This window comes from Ranitomeya imitator, chromosome 6, assembly GCF_032444005.1.
Source record: "Ranitomeya imitator isolate aRanImi1 chromosome 6, aRanImi1.pri, whole genome shotgun sequence".
Lineage (NCBI taxonomy): Eukaryota > Metazoa > Chordata > Amphibia > Anura > Dendrobatidae > Ranitomeya > Ranitomeya imitator.
This window is the reverse complement of record NC_091287.1, coordinates 257,630,219-257,644,301: the sequence shown is the minus strand read 5'-3', so window position 1 is coordinate 257,644,301 and position 14,083 is coordinate 257,630,219. Positions and strand designations below refer to the sequence as shown.

The following is a 14,083-nucleotide window of genomic DNA, read 5'->3' as shown; positions in this document are numbered from 1 at the left end:
CCTGTGGATATGTCATTAATGTCTTAGGTGTCATGTTTCCAAAACCAAAAAATACAATATCTACTGTTTGGAGACTTCAGCCTTCGATTTGAGCCCATTTTTAACAACATATTTTCAGTTTTAATTTCCTCATGTTTCTTGAATGGACTCAGATACTTGAAAGACAATTTTGATTCTCATATTGAGAAAAAAATCTTTGCTTTCACAAATAGTATAAAGGGAGTATACCACGTATGATTTGCAATCAAAACCATTCAACAATCGATATCGATAGAGTTTGAGAACATATACTGTATTCTTCTTGCAAAAAGTAGAAGGAAAATCGCACTCACCGTCCTGTTTTTAAAGCTTAATTACTTTAGATGAAAAATTAAAACATCAGGGTGAACGGAATGTAAGGAGGTCGACTGCCGTTCCTCGCCTAATAGCGTTTCAACGCAGGGCCGGCGTCAGCACCCGGCACAGCGGGCAAATGCCGGGGCCTTGGGAAGAAAGGGGGGCCCACTAGCAGCTGGGAGAGCAGAGCAGGAGATAACGTGCTCTCTCCGCCCACAAAGTCACTGCTGGCTGCGTTCTCTTAACCCCTATGTGCCAGCTCTGACACAAGCATCTTCTCACTCAGTCAGTGCAGCCAGGCAGGCACACATAGGGGTTAACAGAAGGCAGCCAGCGTGACTGTTTGTGGGCGGAGAGAGCAGTTCTCTGCTCTGGCCCCTGGCTGGCTGCAGACAGTGCTGCTGAGCTGAACTTATCAGGAAGATTCCGGAGGAGCTCCTACCAGAGTGCAAAGGTATCCAGCAATAATTGCAGTTGGTCCTGTGGCTCAGTCTGCTGCTGTCTGTCTCTGCTGCCTAAAAATGTGGGTGATGTCTGGAGGAGCAGCTGGTGGGGTGCAGCCTGCAGCCACCCAGCTCTCCCAGAACCCCAGAATACATGCATGCTGCACCAAACCTGCACCAGTGGGGTAGGAAGAAGCTTAAGCCCTTCCCATCTGTATGAAGGTTATTGCTAAACCTTAAAGATAACAATCCGACCCGCATAAATGGGGTTAACCAGATGCCAGGAGGAAGGGGAGCTGCTGCCATGGATAAATCTGAGCTGTGGGCTGTATGTTGGGGCCCCGTGGCCCCAGGCTGGTGACTGGAGGGACTCTGCCCAGTGCTGGCATGTGGGTGATTTCTGCTCCGGAGTCTCAGCTTCTCTCCTCCACATCACACTGTGCAGTCACAGCAACATTGGTTGTGTCTGTCCAGGTCCCAGCAGCTGCCACTGCTACCACCAAGGACATGGCATCACTTAACCCTTCCCCTGCAGCCACCGGCAACAAATCCACATTATTCCTTGATTAAATCAGGTTCCAACCCAATAGAGGAGCAGACATTTCCTGCTGCCATTAGGGTCCGGGAGGGGGTGACATTGGCTGCCCTGCTACTCTGTAGTGGGGGGTGACAAGTGTAACATGGGGTAACGATGAAGGAGAAATGCACAGGATAATAGTGAGAGCGACAGAGGGCAGTGTATGGTATGGAGCAGTCACGGGTGGGCTGCAGGATCCCCCCATACTGTACATGATTGCTCGGGACAGGGAGGCGTTTAATGAGCTTCTAATGACGGGGCACTAATTGGGTCATTAGGGTTTGTGGAAAGGATTCAGCATCAGGTCCCTCATTAATGCCCGAGCGATGTTACTTTGTAGCACAGATCTGTTAGGGCCGCAAATCCAAACAACGTTGTTTATGTAGAAAAGTCTTTGTTTCATAGAAAAACTCAAAACAGAAAAGATTTTCTGATACAACAACGCCCTGCTCACGACACTGCACAGCACCTCTCCTGTATATATACACTGCACAGCACCTTTCCCCCTGTATATATACACTGCACAGCACCTTTCCTCCTGTATGTATACATTGCACAGCACCTCTCCTGTATATATATACACTGCACAGCACCTTTCCTCCTGTATATATACAATGCACAGTACCACTCCTCCTGTCCTGTATATATACACTGCAGAATTTACAATAGCTGTCACTCATGTAAGAAGTGAAATCTGGCATTGTACTATACATTTCTCTGCCGTATCTGTGCATCATAAATCGGGTATGTGTTAAAGGGGGGGGCCCACTGAGACTCTTTCGCCCGGGGCCCTCAAAAACCTGGAGCCGGCCCTGTTTCAACGGGTCCCTGTTAGGCAAGAAACAGTGGCCGTTCTCCATGCTTTCCATTCACCCATGCAACCCCATGTTTTAACTATTCCAAGTTTTAGGAACGGGGTGGTGAGTGCAATTTTACTTCTACTTTTTGCCATGCGTTTTGTGCTGCTCGCAATGCACCTGAAGTCCTGCAAAGTCTGGTCTTTGCACGACTTGCTATCCTTAAGGATCGGTAACAGACGGTGCTGGCCACAACTTTCCTTTACTGTGACATATATTCTTTTGTATGTTACAAGTATTGTTTTGGGCACATTCACACATCAGTTTTTGTTATCAATATGATGTTCGTTTCTAAAAAGTACATCGCATGGACTCAGAACGTAACGTAACTATTTAAACATCTGTTTTTTAACGGATCCGTGTGTAACTTCCAATAAACACATTGCATGTCCTATTCTCATCCATTTTCAAGGATTACAATCAAACCTATGAGGGATGCATTAACATGGATGAAAAATGAAAGACATCTATTTTTCATCCTAGTTCCAACATTTTTTACCAGATTAATTGAAAAGAAAAATTGTGAAATGTAAAATAATTCAACAAATGTTCATTTAACTCTTTCAGCTTCTAAAACGAATGAGAAAAAAAATGTTTGCAGAATGCATGCAAAATAAATGCAAAATGGTCTGTTTTTGACAGATGTAGAAATGGAAGTGGATGAGTGAACGTGCCCGAATTGGGAATAAGGTATAGCTAAGGGTGAATCCTTCGGACTGCACAGAATAATACTTACATATATTTTGTTCTCCTGGTATCTCTGATAAAGATTGTACATGATCGATCCCTCATGAAGATCGCAGAGCGCTGCCATATCTTCTACACCATTTTTACTGGTTGGATGCATAGTGGTTACCTTCTGCCGAGTAATTGTGCTTTGTTTGTATGTGAATACCTAAAAATGAGAAAAAAATATATATTTTAGTAAATATCTAAGTTTCAAATGTTGCACAATTATGTAAACCCAAAATTTGTAAATTTTCGTGTTTTAGATGGTATTTGTAAATCCTGTGGGCAGCTATCGAAAAATGCATTTGCTTATCATGTACTTGAAATTTTATCTGTGTGTGTTTTTCTTTCTTTTTTAAAAGTTGCTTATTAAAATGAATACTAATTTTATATGATACCTCAGATTTAACAAGATGGGACTCGTCTAACATCTTTCATGAGAGAACAGAAAAACCTTGCACAGCATTTACAGGGGTTTTTCCCATGAACGAAGTTAATTTTAATCAACGTTTTAATTAATAGATCTTTAAACAATGATAATTTCTGTAATTGGATGTGTTTAAAAAAATGTGCTGAGATAATCTTATAAACGTGGCCCTGCTGTGTACTGTGTAATGGCTGTGTCTGACCGTAAAACATTGATTGAAAACAGGCAGGGAAATGTTTTATCTCACAAAAAGAATCAGATGTGATCCTGTGCTGTAATATCTGTATACTCTTCTTCATTCCTCCCCTGCTCAGTAGCTGTAGTATGTTTAGACCATGTTCCTGTACGGTCAGACACAGACATTACACAGTACACAGCAGGGGCACAGTTATAAGATTATCTCAGCACAGGAACATTTTTTATTAACACATCCAATTGTGAAACTTATTTTTATTTCATGATCTATTGACTAAACTCTACTTTGTCCATGGGAAAACCATTTTAATGTAAGATATTCATTTTATTTTACTTAATTATTTAGCTTCATTAATTCCACACCGCTTTATAGACATCAGCATCACTCTTTCTATTGAGGTTTACAAGCTAAATTCCCTATCAGTATGTCTTTGGATTATGGGAGGAAACCCACACAAACACAGGTAGAATATACAAACTCCATGCAGATGTTGTCCATGGTGGGATATGAACACATACAATGCATTACCTCCAATCATCTCAATCACATGCCAATCTGGCACATAAGCCTCATTCTTATTTGATACTAACAAATACAACACATATAATGCAATTACTCCTCTATATCTGTATAATGTATAAATGTAAACTTAAAAAGCATTTCTGATACTGGTAAAAAGGTATCTGGTACTAGCATAAAAAGTGACTGGTACTGCTCTCAATGGTTAAAAAAAAGTGTTCAATACTGCTGTAAAAGGTGTCTGATACTGCTATAACTGGTGTCTAGCATTGTATAAAATGTGTCTGGTACTGCTATAAAAGGGGTCTGATACTGCGGTTTTTATGCTAATTTTCAGCTGCATTTTACAGTACCAGCAAAGCCTATGAGATTTCAGAGATCTCATGCACACACATTGTTTTTTTTGTCATCAGTATTTTGTGATTTGCATGTATTTTTGGTCATAGAGAAGGTCACTTCTTTCAGCCTTTTTTAGCGTTTTTCACCTATTGAAAGTAATGGGTCTTGAAAAAAATGATGACACATGAATAAAGCAAGTACATCAGTATATGAAACCCATTTATTTGTGATTTTTCCTGGTGTTCAATCTTGTCTTGGTCACCTGAGATGGCAGTTTGGATTAGCACAGTTTGTTTAAATAAGTGATGCATACAAATTAAACATTGGCCATCCAAGGTGTGAGATAGAACAATGCCAGTGGCTGACCAAGGTGTGAGATAGCACAAAGTGTGAGCAACTCAGTGGCTGAGGAAAGTGTGAAAATTAAACAGTCAGTCATGGAAAATTATCCAGCTCCAGGTATTCCATAAAAGCATGTTTATCGATAAATCTTTCAAAAAAGTTATCACAACTGGCATGCAATGTCAGCATCCCCCAGGGGCTAGTTTATATAGGAAGACGAGATTCGAACCTTGCGGTTCTTAATCATTACTTGTGGGTGAGCTATTTTTTTCTTTTTCTATTTTCCTACATAAAGTTAAACAGTGTTCTACAAACTCAATGCACTGCCAGTGTCTTAGGTAAATGATTTCAGACCAGTTCACCTCCCCCAGCTGTTACATTGGTATGTGTATTTTTTCATGAATATGTCTTGGTGACCTGAGTTCATACTTTTGTGGTGGAAGCAAAGCAGAGCTTTGGGATCCTCAAAAATGCACCAAAAACCGCAGCAAAACCCGCACCGTTTTTGACGCTACTTGTCTGCCAGAACTTAGCCTCATAGTTCTATAAGTGGTTCCTGATACTGCTTAAGGTTGCTTTTGATTGGTATTTGGAAACAAGTGAAAAACCATTAAGAACTTTGGGTAATAAGAAGGCACATAGCCACGTAGAGGGGGAACCCTGACCTAGTTAGCCTTTCCACCACGCCATAGATGGCCCTGTACTCTCCAATGGCACTGTTATGTGCCTGGCTTCCAGTGCTGTAACGAGGAAGGCAGTGGTCACATTAACTTGTGCCTAATTTGAATCCTAAATTCTCTTTTTCCTATTCCACTAATAAAAAACAGTTTTTGGCAATCAAAACTAAACTTGTATTTTTGCCTAGAATTTTTCTCTAAAAGACTGTTTACATTAGCTATTAACAAGACGTTAATAAGAAAATATCAGGAGATTTAACACTCGCCATATAAATGAGGTATGTGTAGAGGATGGCTGTGTACTGGACTTAGTGCGCATTAGAAGCTTTCATGAATTACTTCATATTTAGACATTGCATCCATTCATCCTCGACTCTTGGTAATTGTACAATTACTAAAATAAGCAGACAATTGTTCTCTGCATGATTACTATAAAAGTACATGCTATGTGTTTGGGTGCTGGAAAACAGTGTGAAACAGAAATACCTTAGAAATCCATCTGCTTTGGGGAATTCTGATTTGTATATATTTAGCAGCAATCATGTATACCCTAAACTTGCTGAAGCTCCAGCATCTTGGCCCTATGGCGGGGGAGTGAGGCCCAGGGTTCACGTTACAAGTTGAGGAATGCGGCATCCTGCGGAGTTGGTGCTGGGATGCCAAACTATTTCAGCAGCTCACTAACAATACTGCAAAAATATCCCTTCCAACGCAGCTATTAGTAAAAAAACAATGTACATCAATGTAAGGAAGTCTATTCAGTTGTGCATTTTATTCACAGACATTGTTTCCAGACGTCAAGGTAAAATCATATAGCGGCACACCCTCCGGAGACGTAAACATGACCTATATACATTCCAGGCTTTCTGGTCCTTTGTATAATTGTGCTACTTTGGGACCTTATACGTCTATACAGTAAATCTCCTGAGGAGAGACTGGGTGATGAAAAACAGATGCGTAAGGAATATTTCAGCTCCTGTTTAATCATTTAGTCTAGGAGGTACTAATGTCCATGTGAGTTATGGTGCTCAACAGTGGAAGTCATGTTAGAGGGCCAAAGTCATTCACCATAGAGAAGGCTTGTAATGCAAGAATACTAGAGAACGGAAAACATGTCCTGAAAGGGGCTGCCTGGGCTACTTCCACCAAAATACATAAAATGAAGGATTAAAAAACAAGATGTCTATACATTAAATGAGTGGTTCCCTTTCAGAAAACTTTAGGGTATGAACTTCAGTAGGTATTAAAAAAATGTAAGTATTACCGTATTTACCCTCCCTGTGTCTAGCACCATCTCTATGCTGACGCTCCAATCTCTGTTGTTTGTCTGCAGCGATTACATCATGTAGACCAATCTGCAGCCCATCAATGAGCTCAGCAGAGCCACTGAGCTCTGTGATTAGCTGCAGCGTTATCGATGTGACTGAGCTGCAGACAAACAACAAAGACTAGGGCAGCAGTGGAGAACCAACACTGGATCCAGGGAGGGTAAGTAATATTCATGCTTTTTTTTACGCCTAACGTAGTTTATTATTATTATTATTATTATTATTAATTTATAGTTTATTCACAAGTCTTCTGAAAGAGGACCGACCCTTTAATGATAATATTAATGGACTATAATATTAATAAATAGGCATTGAAATCCATAGGAGTCTGCCAATGTCCACCATTCGTGGAGTGTCTTAATACTAAATAAACTAGCTGATATGAATAGCGGCAATGTGGACTGTCACATATAATAATGGTAGAACAGTGCTATTACGTGTTGCATGATTCACCAGACTTGCTCAAAGCAGAATACTAACTTCAGAAGGTCTCTCCAGATGACATATTACCAGTTCATAGCCAACTTTGGTAAAAAAAAAAAATAATGGAACTCATTTTGTCTGCTCCTAATCTCTACTCTCAAAACCGTAAAGGGATTTTTAAAATGAAAGGCCTACCTTCAGGTGCTCAATATTAGGTCAGCTGGCTTTTACTCTCTGCACCCTTGTCTTTCATCTATTCGGAGGAGCTAAAGCCTCTGACATTTCACCGTGTATTAAGTAGAGATTAGCGAACATTGTTAGACCCTCCTTATAGCGCTTACCGAAGAAGCTGCAGTGGAAACCTGGATACCTGGAGCGCTCTCGATAATCAGCTGTTCCGAGCCGCAGCTGTATGTATCGTGGCTGTGTGACAGTCACCCTGCATGGAGAGCCTGGGTGTTGTGACTGTCACACAGCCGCGATACATGCAGTTGCGGAGCCAGACACCTGATTATCGGCAGCGCTCCAGATATTCGGGTTCACACTGCAGTTTCTTTGGTAAGCCCTATAGCTTGCAGAAAAAGCAGGGAGCCGACGATGTTCGCTCATCTCTAGTTTTAAGCTCCATATTTGTACTTTACTGTATATTTTTGAGCAGCTGAAAATTATTTTTAAAAACCTTAAAAGCAGATTTAAATACAAAGCTTATCACATTCCAATTGTAAAATGTGGGATACGTGTTGGCCAGTGGATAGAAAAATAATTAGAATTGAGAGTCCTCAGTGGTTGGTACCTTTTCATGGCTAACTGAAAAGATGGTAACAAATTGCAAGATTTCGAGACTACTCCAGTCTCTTCATCAGGCACAGACTAATAGAAATTCTGAAGAATCACATATTTATGCACAATACAGCACAGAAAAATGCCGTAGATAAGTCAATGGATAACACGGTACCAAGATATATTTCTTTCCTGTAGATAAGTCAGTCATGCTCTTTAAGCCCTGTGATGCAGTGACTCCTGTTACAGCTAGGGAGCGCTGCATGTGCTCCTCAGGATATGTATGGAGGCATAACTGGGTTTGTGAAACAGTGTCCAGCATGATTGTAAATGGCCGGTATGTGTCGCAGAGGGAGTCTGCGCTGTAAGCCTGTAGTATTGTTGTTCTGGGACCTGTAGTACCACAAGTATTTGTATAGTTAAAAAGGGAGGCTTGCAGGGTTGGTCGGAGAGCTGGGTGGGTCTTACTAGCATGTTTAGTGACTGCGTTTTAAAGCCGTATATTTAATGTGAAGTGCTATGGACTATGTAGAAGGTCTGTGAGGTGTAACATGGCCTTCAGTGGTTTATGCGGAGTATATAATAAACCACATGAACTGTTTAAGTAAGAAAACGTGACTATGTGCCTTCATCCCGTTGGCAAGCAAGTATTCCCCAAATCGGTAGTGATCGCGCCATCACAGCCCTTAAAAGTGCTCAAAAAAATAATTTTAGGTTAATTTTATTGAGCCAATTTCCTTCTTATTGTCTTGAGAGTTGGGTTAAAAGGAGGCTGTTAAGAAGAAAGCCAAAAGAGGTCTTCTGGTTTTGAAGAAACAAAAATTCGACATGTTAGAATAAAAAAGCTCCTAAAATTTCCAATATATTTTACTTACAACATTATTTTATGTCCGTAAAAGGGAATAGTCTTCCTTACATTTATAAGAAAAAATGTCTGAAACTTAGGAAGGTGCGATTTTTATCACAAGAGAGATGTGTAGTTCACTCAATGAAATAAGTAAATAAAATGAAATAAGTACCTGTGCCAGAGGGACATGGCCAGAACACGAAAACAAGATTAAATAAAAATTAGTGATGAGCGAACATGCTGGGATAAGGTGTTATCCGAGAATGCTCGGGTGATAACCAAGTGGCTTCGGCGTGCTCGACAGCTGCAACACATGCTGAGATTGCCTGTATGGTAGGCAATCCCTGAATGTGATGTGGCTGTCTAACAGTGGCGAGACATGCAGCCGCTGGGACTCGAACATATTTTTCGAGCACGCCAAAGACACTTGGTTAGCACCCAAGCATATTCAGATAACACTTATCTGAGATTGTTCGCTCACCACAAATAAAAATACCAAGTTTATGAAAGCTCAAAAAAAGAGGCAGCACTCCATTTTTTCAGTGAAAATGTGGAAGGTTTAATCAACCCACTTGTCTGGGCGACGTTTCGGCTCCATCTGAGCATTTCTCCATTCTTTCTCCAGAAAGAAATGGAGTGCTGCCTCTTTTTTTGAGCTTTCATAAACTTGGTGCAATCGTTGGACTGGTTGCCTGGGGCCTTGCACCCGAAGATAAGTAAAAGTGTTGTGCTGTTCCCCTTTTTTTACTAATAAAAATACCAAGTATATTAGAAATGTACATAACACAATCTATAAATCTGGAAAATCCTTCAGAAAACATACCTGAGTGCTAATACTGCAGAATAATGCAGAAAACAAATATAACGTGGTGAATAGGAGCTGAACTAAGTGAGCAAACACACATGGGCTCTGTTACAATCAAGTCATATGTCCAGGCTCCTCATGAACAGAAATGCTCTCTGTTTCATGACCTTGTCGCCATCTGATTGCTTTCCTAGCTAGATAATGGTTAAACCCAAACAATCTGTAAGATTTATAGCTAAGCTCTTTAACTGAGAGTCAAAATTAAACTGCACTGCATCCTTGACTATGGCTTAGTCAGTACAAAATATGCCAACCTATCTAAATTCAGAATAAATGACAGTGAAAGCTTGGGGCTCTTGTCAGTCCCCGAGTCCAGGCATGGTGACAGTCCATATTTACATACTAATTAGAATATTACTTTTATAAAGAAGGGTGTCATAAACAATACAAATCTTCCTACGGCAATGGTTCATAGGTTCACCTTTTTTTATTTATTATGCTTAGCACTATCATATTCCGCAGCGCTTTACAGACATTATCATCACTGTCCCCAATGGGACTCAAAATATAAATCCCCTATGATTATGACTTGAGTATGTGGGAAGAAACCGAAGAACCCAGAGGAAACCCACACAAACACGAGGAGAACATACAAACTACTTGCGGATGTTGTCCTTGGTGGGATTTGAACCCAGGACCCCAGTGAGGCAGTGCTAACCACTGAGCCACCGTGCTGCCACCTTTTATTGTTCCTGTTCAGCAAAGAGCAGATATAAAAAATACAATAGATTAGTTTCCAGAACTCTTCACTGTTTTAGCAATGAGACAATAGGAACTTCACTCATAAGCTTTAAAGGGATATTCTTCAAAATTGTACTACTTGGCCAAGTGTACTGAACCCTATAAATGAGAAAAATGGCAGCCATGCCACTCATCCAGCAATCACGAGCTATACAGCATTTACGAGTTTCCACTTAACAGTGACGTCTGCACAGACATTGAGTCTAAAATGAATGTTGAGACAACTTAGTGACTGGTTACAGTAGCAATGCCAATGATGCTCAAGATATAATCACTGAAAGAATTGTGGGGATTCATCGGGTAATTATTCGTTATTTATATTTAATTCTTGACCAAATCCTCGAAAACCCATTTAGTAACATCAACATAATGTCAACATAACAAACAAATATCTGCATCCACTGGCTAACTTTCCCTTTGGATATGTCCAGTTCTTCTTTAGACTCAAGCTACTTACATAAATTACTTTTCAATAGAACCTTAAGCAAATATATATATAGAAGGTTGGCAAAGAGAAGGAACCTCTTTTTATATCCACATACATAATCATTTCTTCATAGGCATTCCCATATGCCGAAGGATAGTTGGCATTTTACAAGAGAAGGCCTTGGCATTCAAACAACCAAGGTTTTTAAGGTACCTTCACACATAACGATATTGTTAACGATATCGTTGCTATTTGTGACGTAGCAACGATATCGTTAATGAAATCGTTATGTGTGACAGCGACTAACGATCAGGCCCCTGCTGGGAGATCGTTGGTCGCTGAAGAAAGTCCAGAACTTTATTTCGTCGCTGGATCTCCCGCTGACATCGCTGGATCGGCGTGTGTGACACCGATCCAGCGATGTCTTCACTGGTAACCAGGGTAAACATCGGGTAACTAAGCGCAGGGCCGCGCTTAGTAACCCGATGTTTACCCTGGTTACCATGCTAAAAGTAAAAAAAAACAAACACTAGATACTTACCTACCGCTGTCTGTCCTCCAGCGCTGTGCTCTGCACTCCTCCTGTACTGTCTGTGAGCCGGAAAGCAGAGCGGTGACGTCACCGCTCTGCTTTCCGGCTCCCAGACAGTACAGGAGGAGAGCAGAGAAGCAGAGCGCAGCGCTGGAGGACAGACGGCTGTAGGTAAGTATCTAGTGTTTGTTTTTTTTTACTTTTAGCATGGTAACCAGGGTAAACATCGGGTTACTAAGCGCGGCCCTGCGCTTAGTTACCCGATGTTTACCCTGGTTACCGGCATCGTTGGTCGCTGGAGAGCGGTCTGTGTGACAGCTCTCCAGCGACCAAACAGCGACGCTGCAGCGATCCGGATCGTTGTCGGTATCGCTGCAGCGTCGCTAAATGTGAAGGGGCCTTTAGTCTGAGATTCGCACATAATTAGGAAGTCTGTGTCCTAGCAGTTCTACATTAACACTTCATTACTCCCTGCTTCCCCTTACAAACATACGTACATGCGTCTCACCAGCACATACCGCTATTTCAGGGCAAAGCTACAAGTTCTACTCTCTAAACTTTGTAATTTATGACTAAAAAAATCAGTTTAACGTAATTGCTTGGAGCCTAGTACATAAAGTCGTTAAAGAGACAGGGAGTTTCCAAACGTTAACTCATCATTATCATAGCTGTAATTTTCTAACATTATTTCTTGAATTAAACATAATACTAATTTTTGGCATACAACCAATATGTTTACAATAGTGTGTGAGATAAGGATTACTTAATTTTGGGGGATTTATTTTATAGATATTAACAGTATCTCACAAAAGTGAGTACACCTCTCACATTTTTGTAAATATTTTATTATAAGTTTTCATGGGACAACACTGGGCAATAACTCACACAGCCATTAAATGTCTAAACCGCTGGCAACAAAAGTGAGTACACCAATAAGTGAAAATGGCCAAATTGTGCCCAAATAGCTATTTTCCATCCCAGATGTCATAGAATTCGTTGGTTTTACAAGGACGCAGGTGTGAATAGGGAACAGGCGCCGTAAATTTGGTGCTATCACATTCACAATCTCTCATACTGGTCATTGGAAGTTCCACATGGCACCTCATGACAAAAAACTTTCTGAGGACCTGTAAAAAAAGTATTTTTGCTGTACAAGAAGATGGCCTAGGCTATAAGAAGATTGCCAACGCCCTGACACTGAGCTGCAGCATGGTGGGCAAGACCATACAGCGGTTTAACAAGACAGGTTCCATTCAGAATTGGGCTCGCAATGGTCAACCAAAGAAGTAAAGTGCATGTGCTCAGTGTTATCTTTTCAAAATAGATGTATGAGTGCTTGCTGACAGCATTGCTGCAGAGGTTAAAGGGAAAGGGTTCAGCCTGTCAGTGCTCAGACATACGCTGTACATTGCATCAAATTGGTCTGCATGGCTGTCGTCCCATAAGCAAACCTCTTATGAAGATGATGCACAAGAAAGCCCGCAAACACTTTGCTGAAGACAAGCAGACTAAGGAAATGGATTACTGGAACCAAGATAAACTTATTTGGTTCAGATGGTGGCAAGAGTGTGTGGCAGCAACCAGATGAGGAGTACAAAGACAAGTGTATCTTGCCTACAGTCAAGCATAGAGGTGGGAATATGCGACTACATAAGTGCTGATGGCTGAGAAGAGCAACATTTCATTGAGAGAACCATGAATGCCAACATGTACTATGAATACTGAAGCAGAACAGGATCCCCTCACTTCAGAAACTGGGCAGCAGGGCAGTATTCCAACATGATAACGACCCCAAACACACATCCAAGACAACCACTGCCTTGCTAAAGAAACTTAGAATAAAGGTGCTGGAAAGGCCAAGCATTTCTCTAGACCTAAACCCTATTGAGTAACTGTGGGGCATCCTCAAATCGAAGGTGTAGGAGCGAAAGGTCTCTAACATCCACCAGCTCCAAGATGTCAGCATGGAGGAGTGGAAGAGGAACCCAGTGGCAACCTGTGAAGCTCTAGTGAACTCAATGCCGAAGAGAGTTAAGGCAGTGCTTGAAAATAAAGGTGGCCACACAAAATAATCACATGTCATCAGGTTCAGGTGACAGTCAAATTTTTATGGCAGGCTTTAGAGTTTAAAAAAGAATACTTTTGCAAGGCACTGTAAATTTATTTGCATTTTGCAGTGAAAAATAAGTATTTGATCCCGTACCAACCACCGTTCTAGCTCCTATAGACCAGTTAAATGCTCATCAATCCCTTTTTGCCATCGGATGGAATAGTACATCTGATGGCAGAACCCCCGCTTCGATGTGGGCTCCGGCGGTGAGCCCGCATCAAAGCCAGGATATGTCAGCTGTTTTGAACAGCTGACATGTGCACGCAATAGGCGCAGGCAGAATCGCGATCCACGGTGCCTATTAACTATTTAAATGCCGCTGTTAAACTCTGACAGCGGCATTTAACAAGCGCTTTCGGCCATCCGTCCGTAAAATGTGTGCATTGGTGACCCCTGTCACGTGATTGGGGGTCATCAGCACATTGGAATGACAACCAGAGGTCTCCTTGAGACCTCTATGGCTGATTATGCCAGATTGCTGTGAGGGCCACCCTGTGGTCAGCGCTCATAGCAATGCTGTAATTCTACTACGATCTGAGCATAGCCTCTATGTAGCAGAGCCAATCAAGTTGTGCCAGCTTCTAGCCT

At 41.4% G+C, this 14,083-nt stretch overlaps 1 protein-coding gene across 1 annotated transcript in view; it reads right to left on the bottom strand.

The window, feature by feature from the left end:
- Positions 1 to 14,083, bottom strand: part of MYO10 (myosin X) — a 251,495-nt gene that overhangs the window by 156,670 nt on the left and 80,742 nt on the right. The window contains exon 3 of the mRNA XM_069730591.1: positions 2,950 to 3,108. Within this exon, the coding sequence (XP_069586692.1) occupies positions 2,950 to 3,108 (159 nt within the window). The remainder of the gene's footprint in view (positions 1 to 2,949; positions 3,109 to 14,083) is intronic.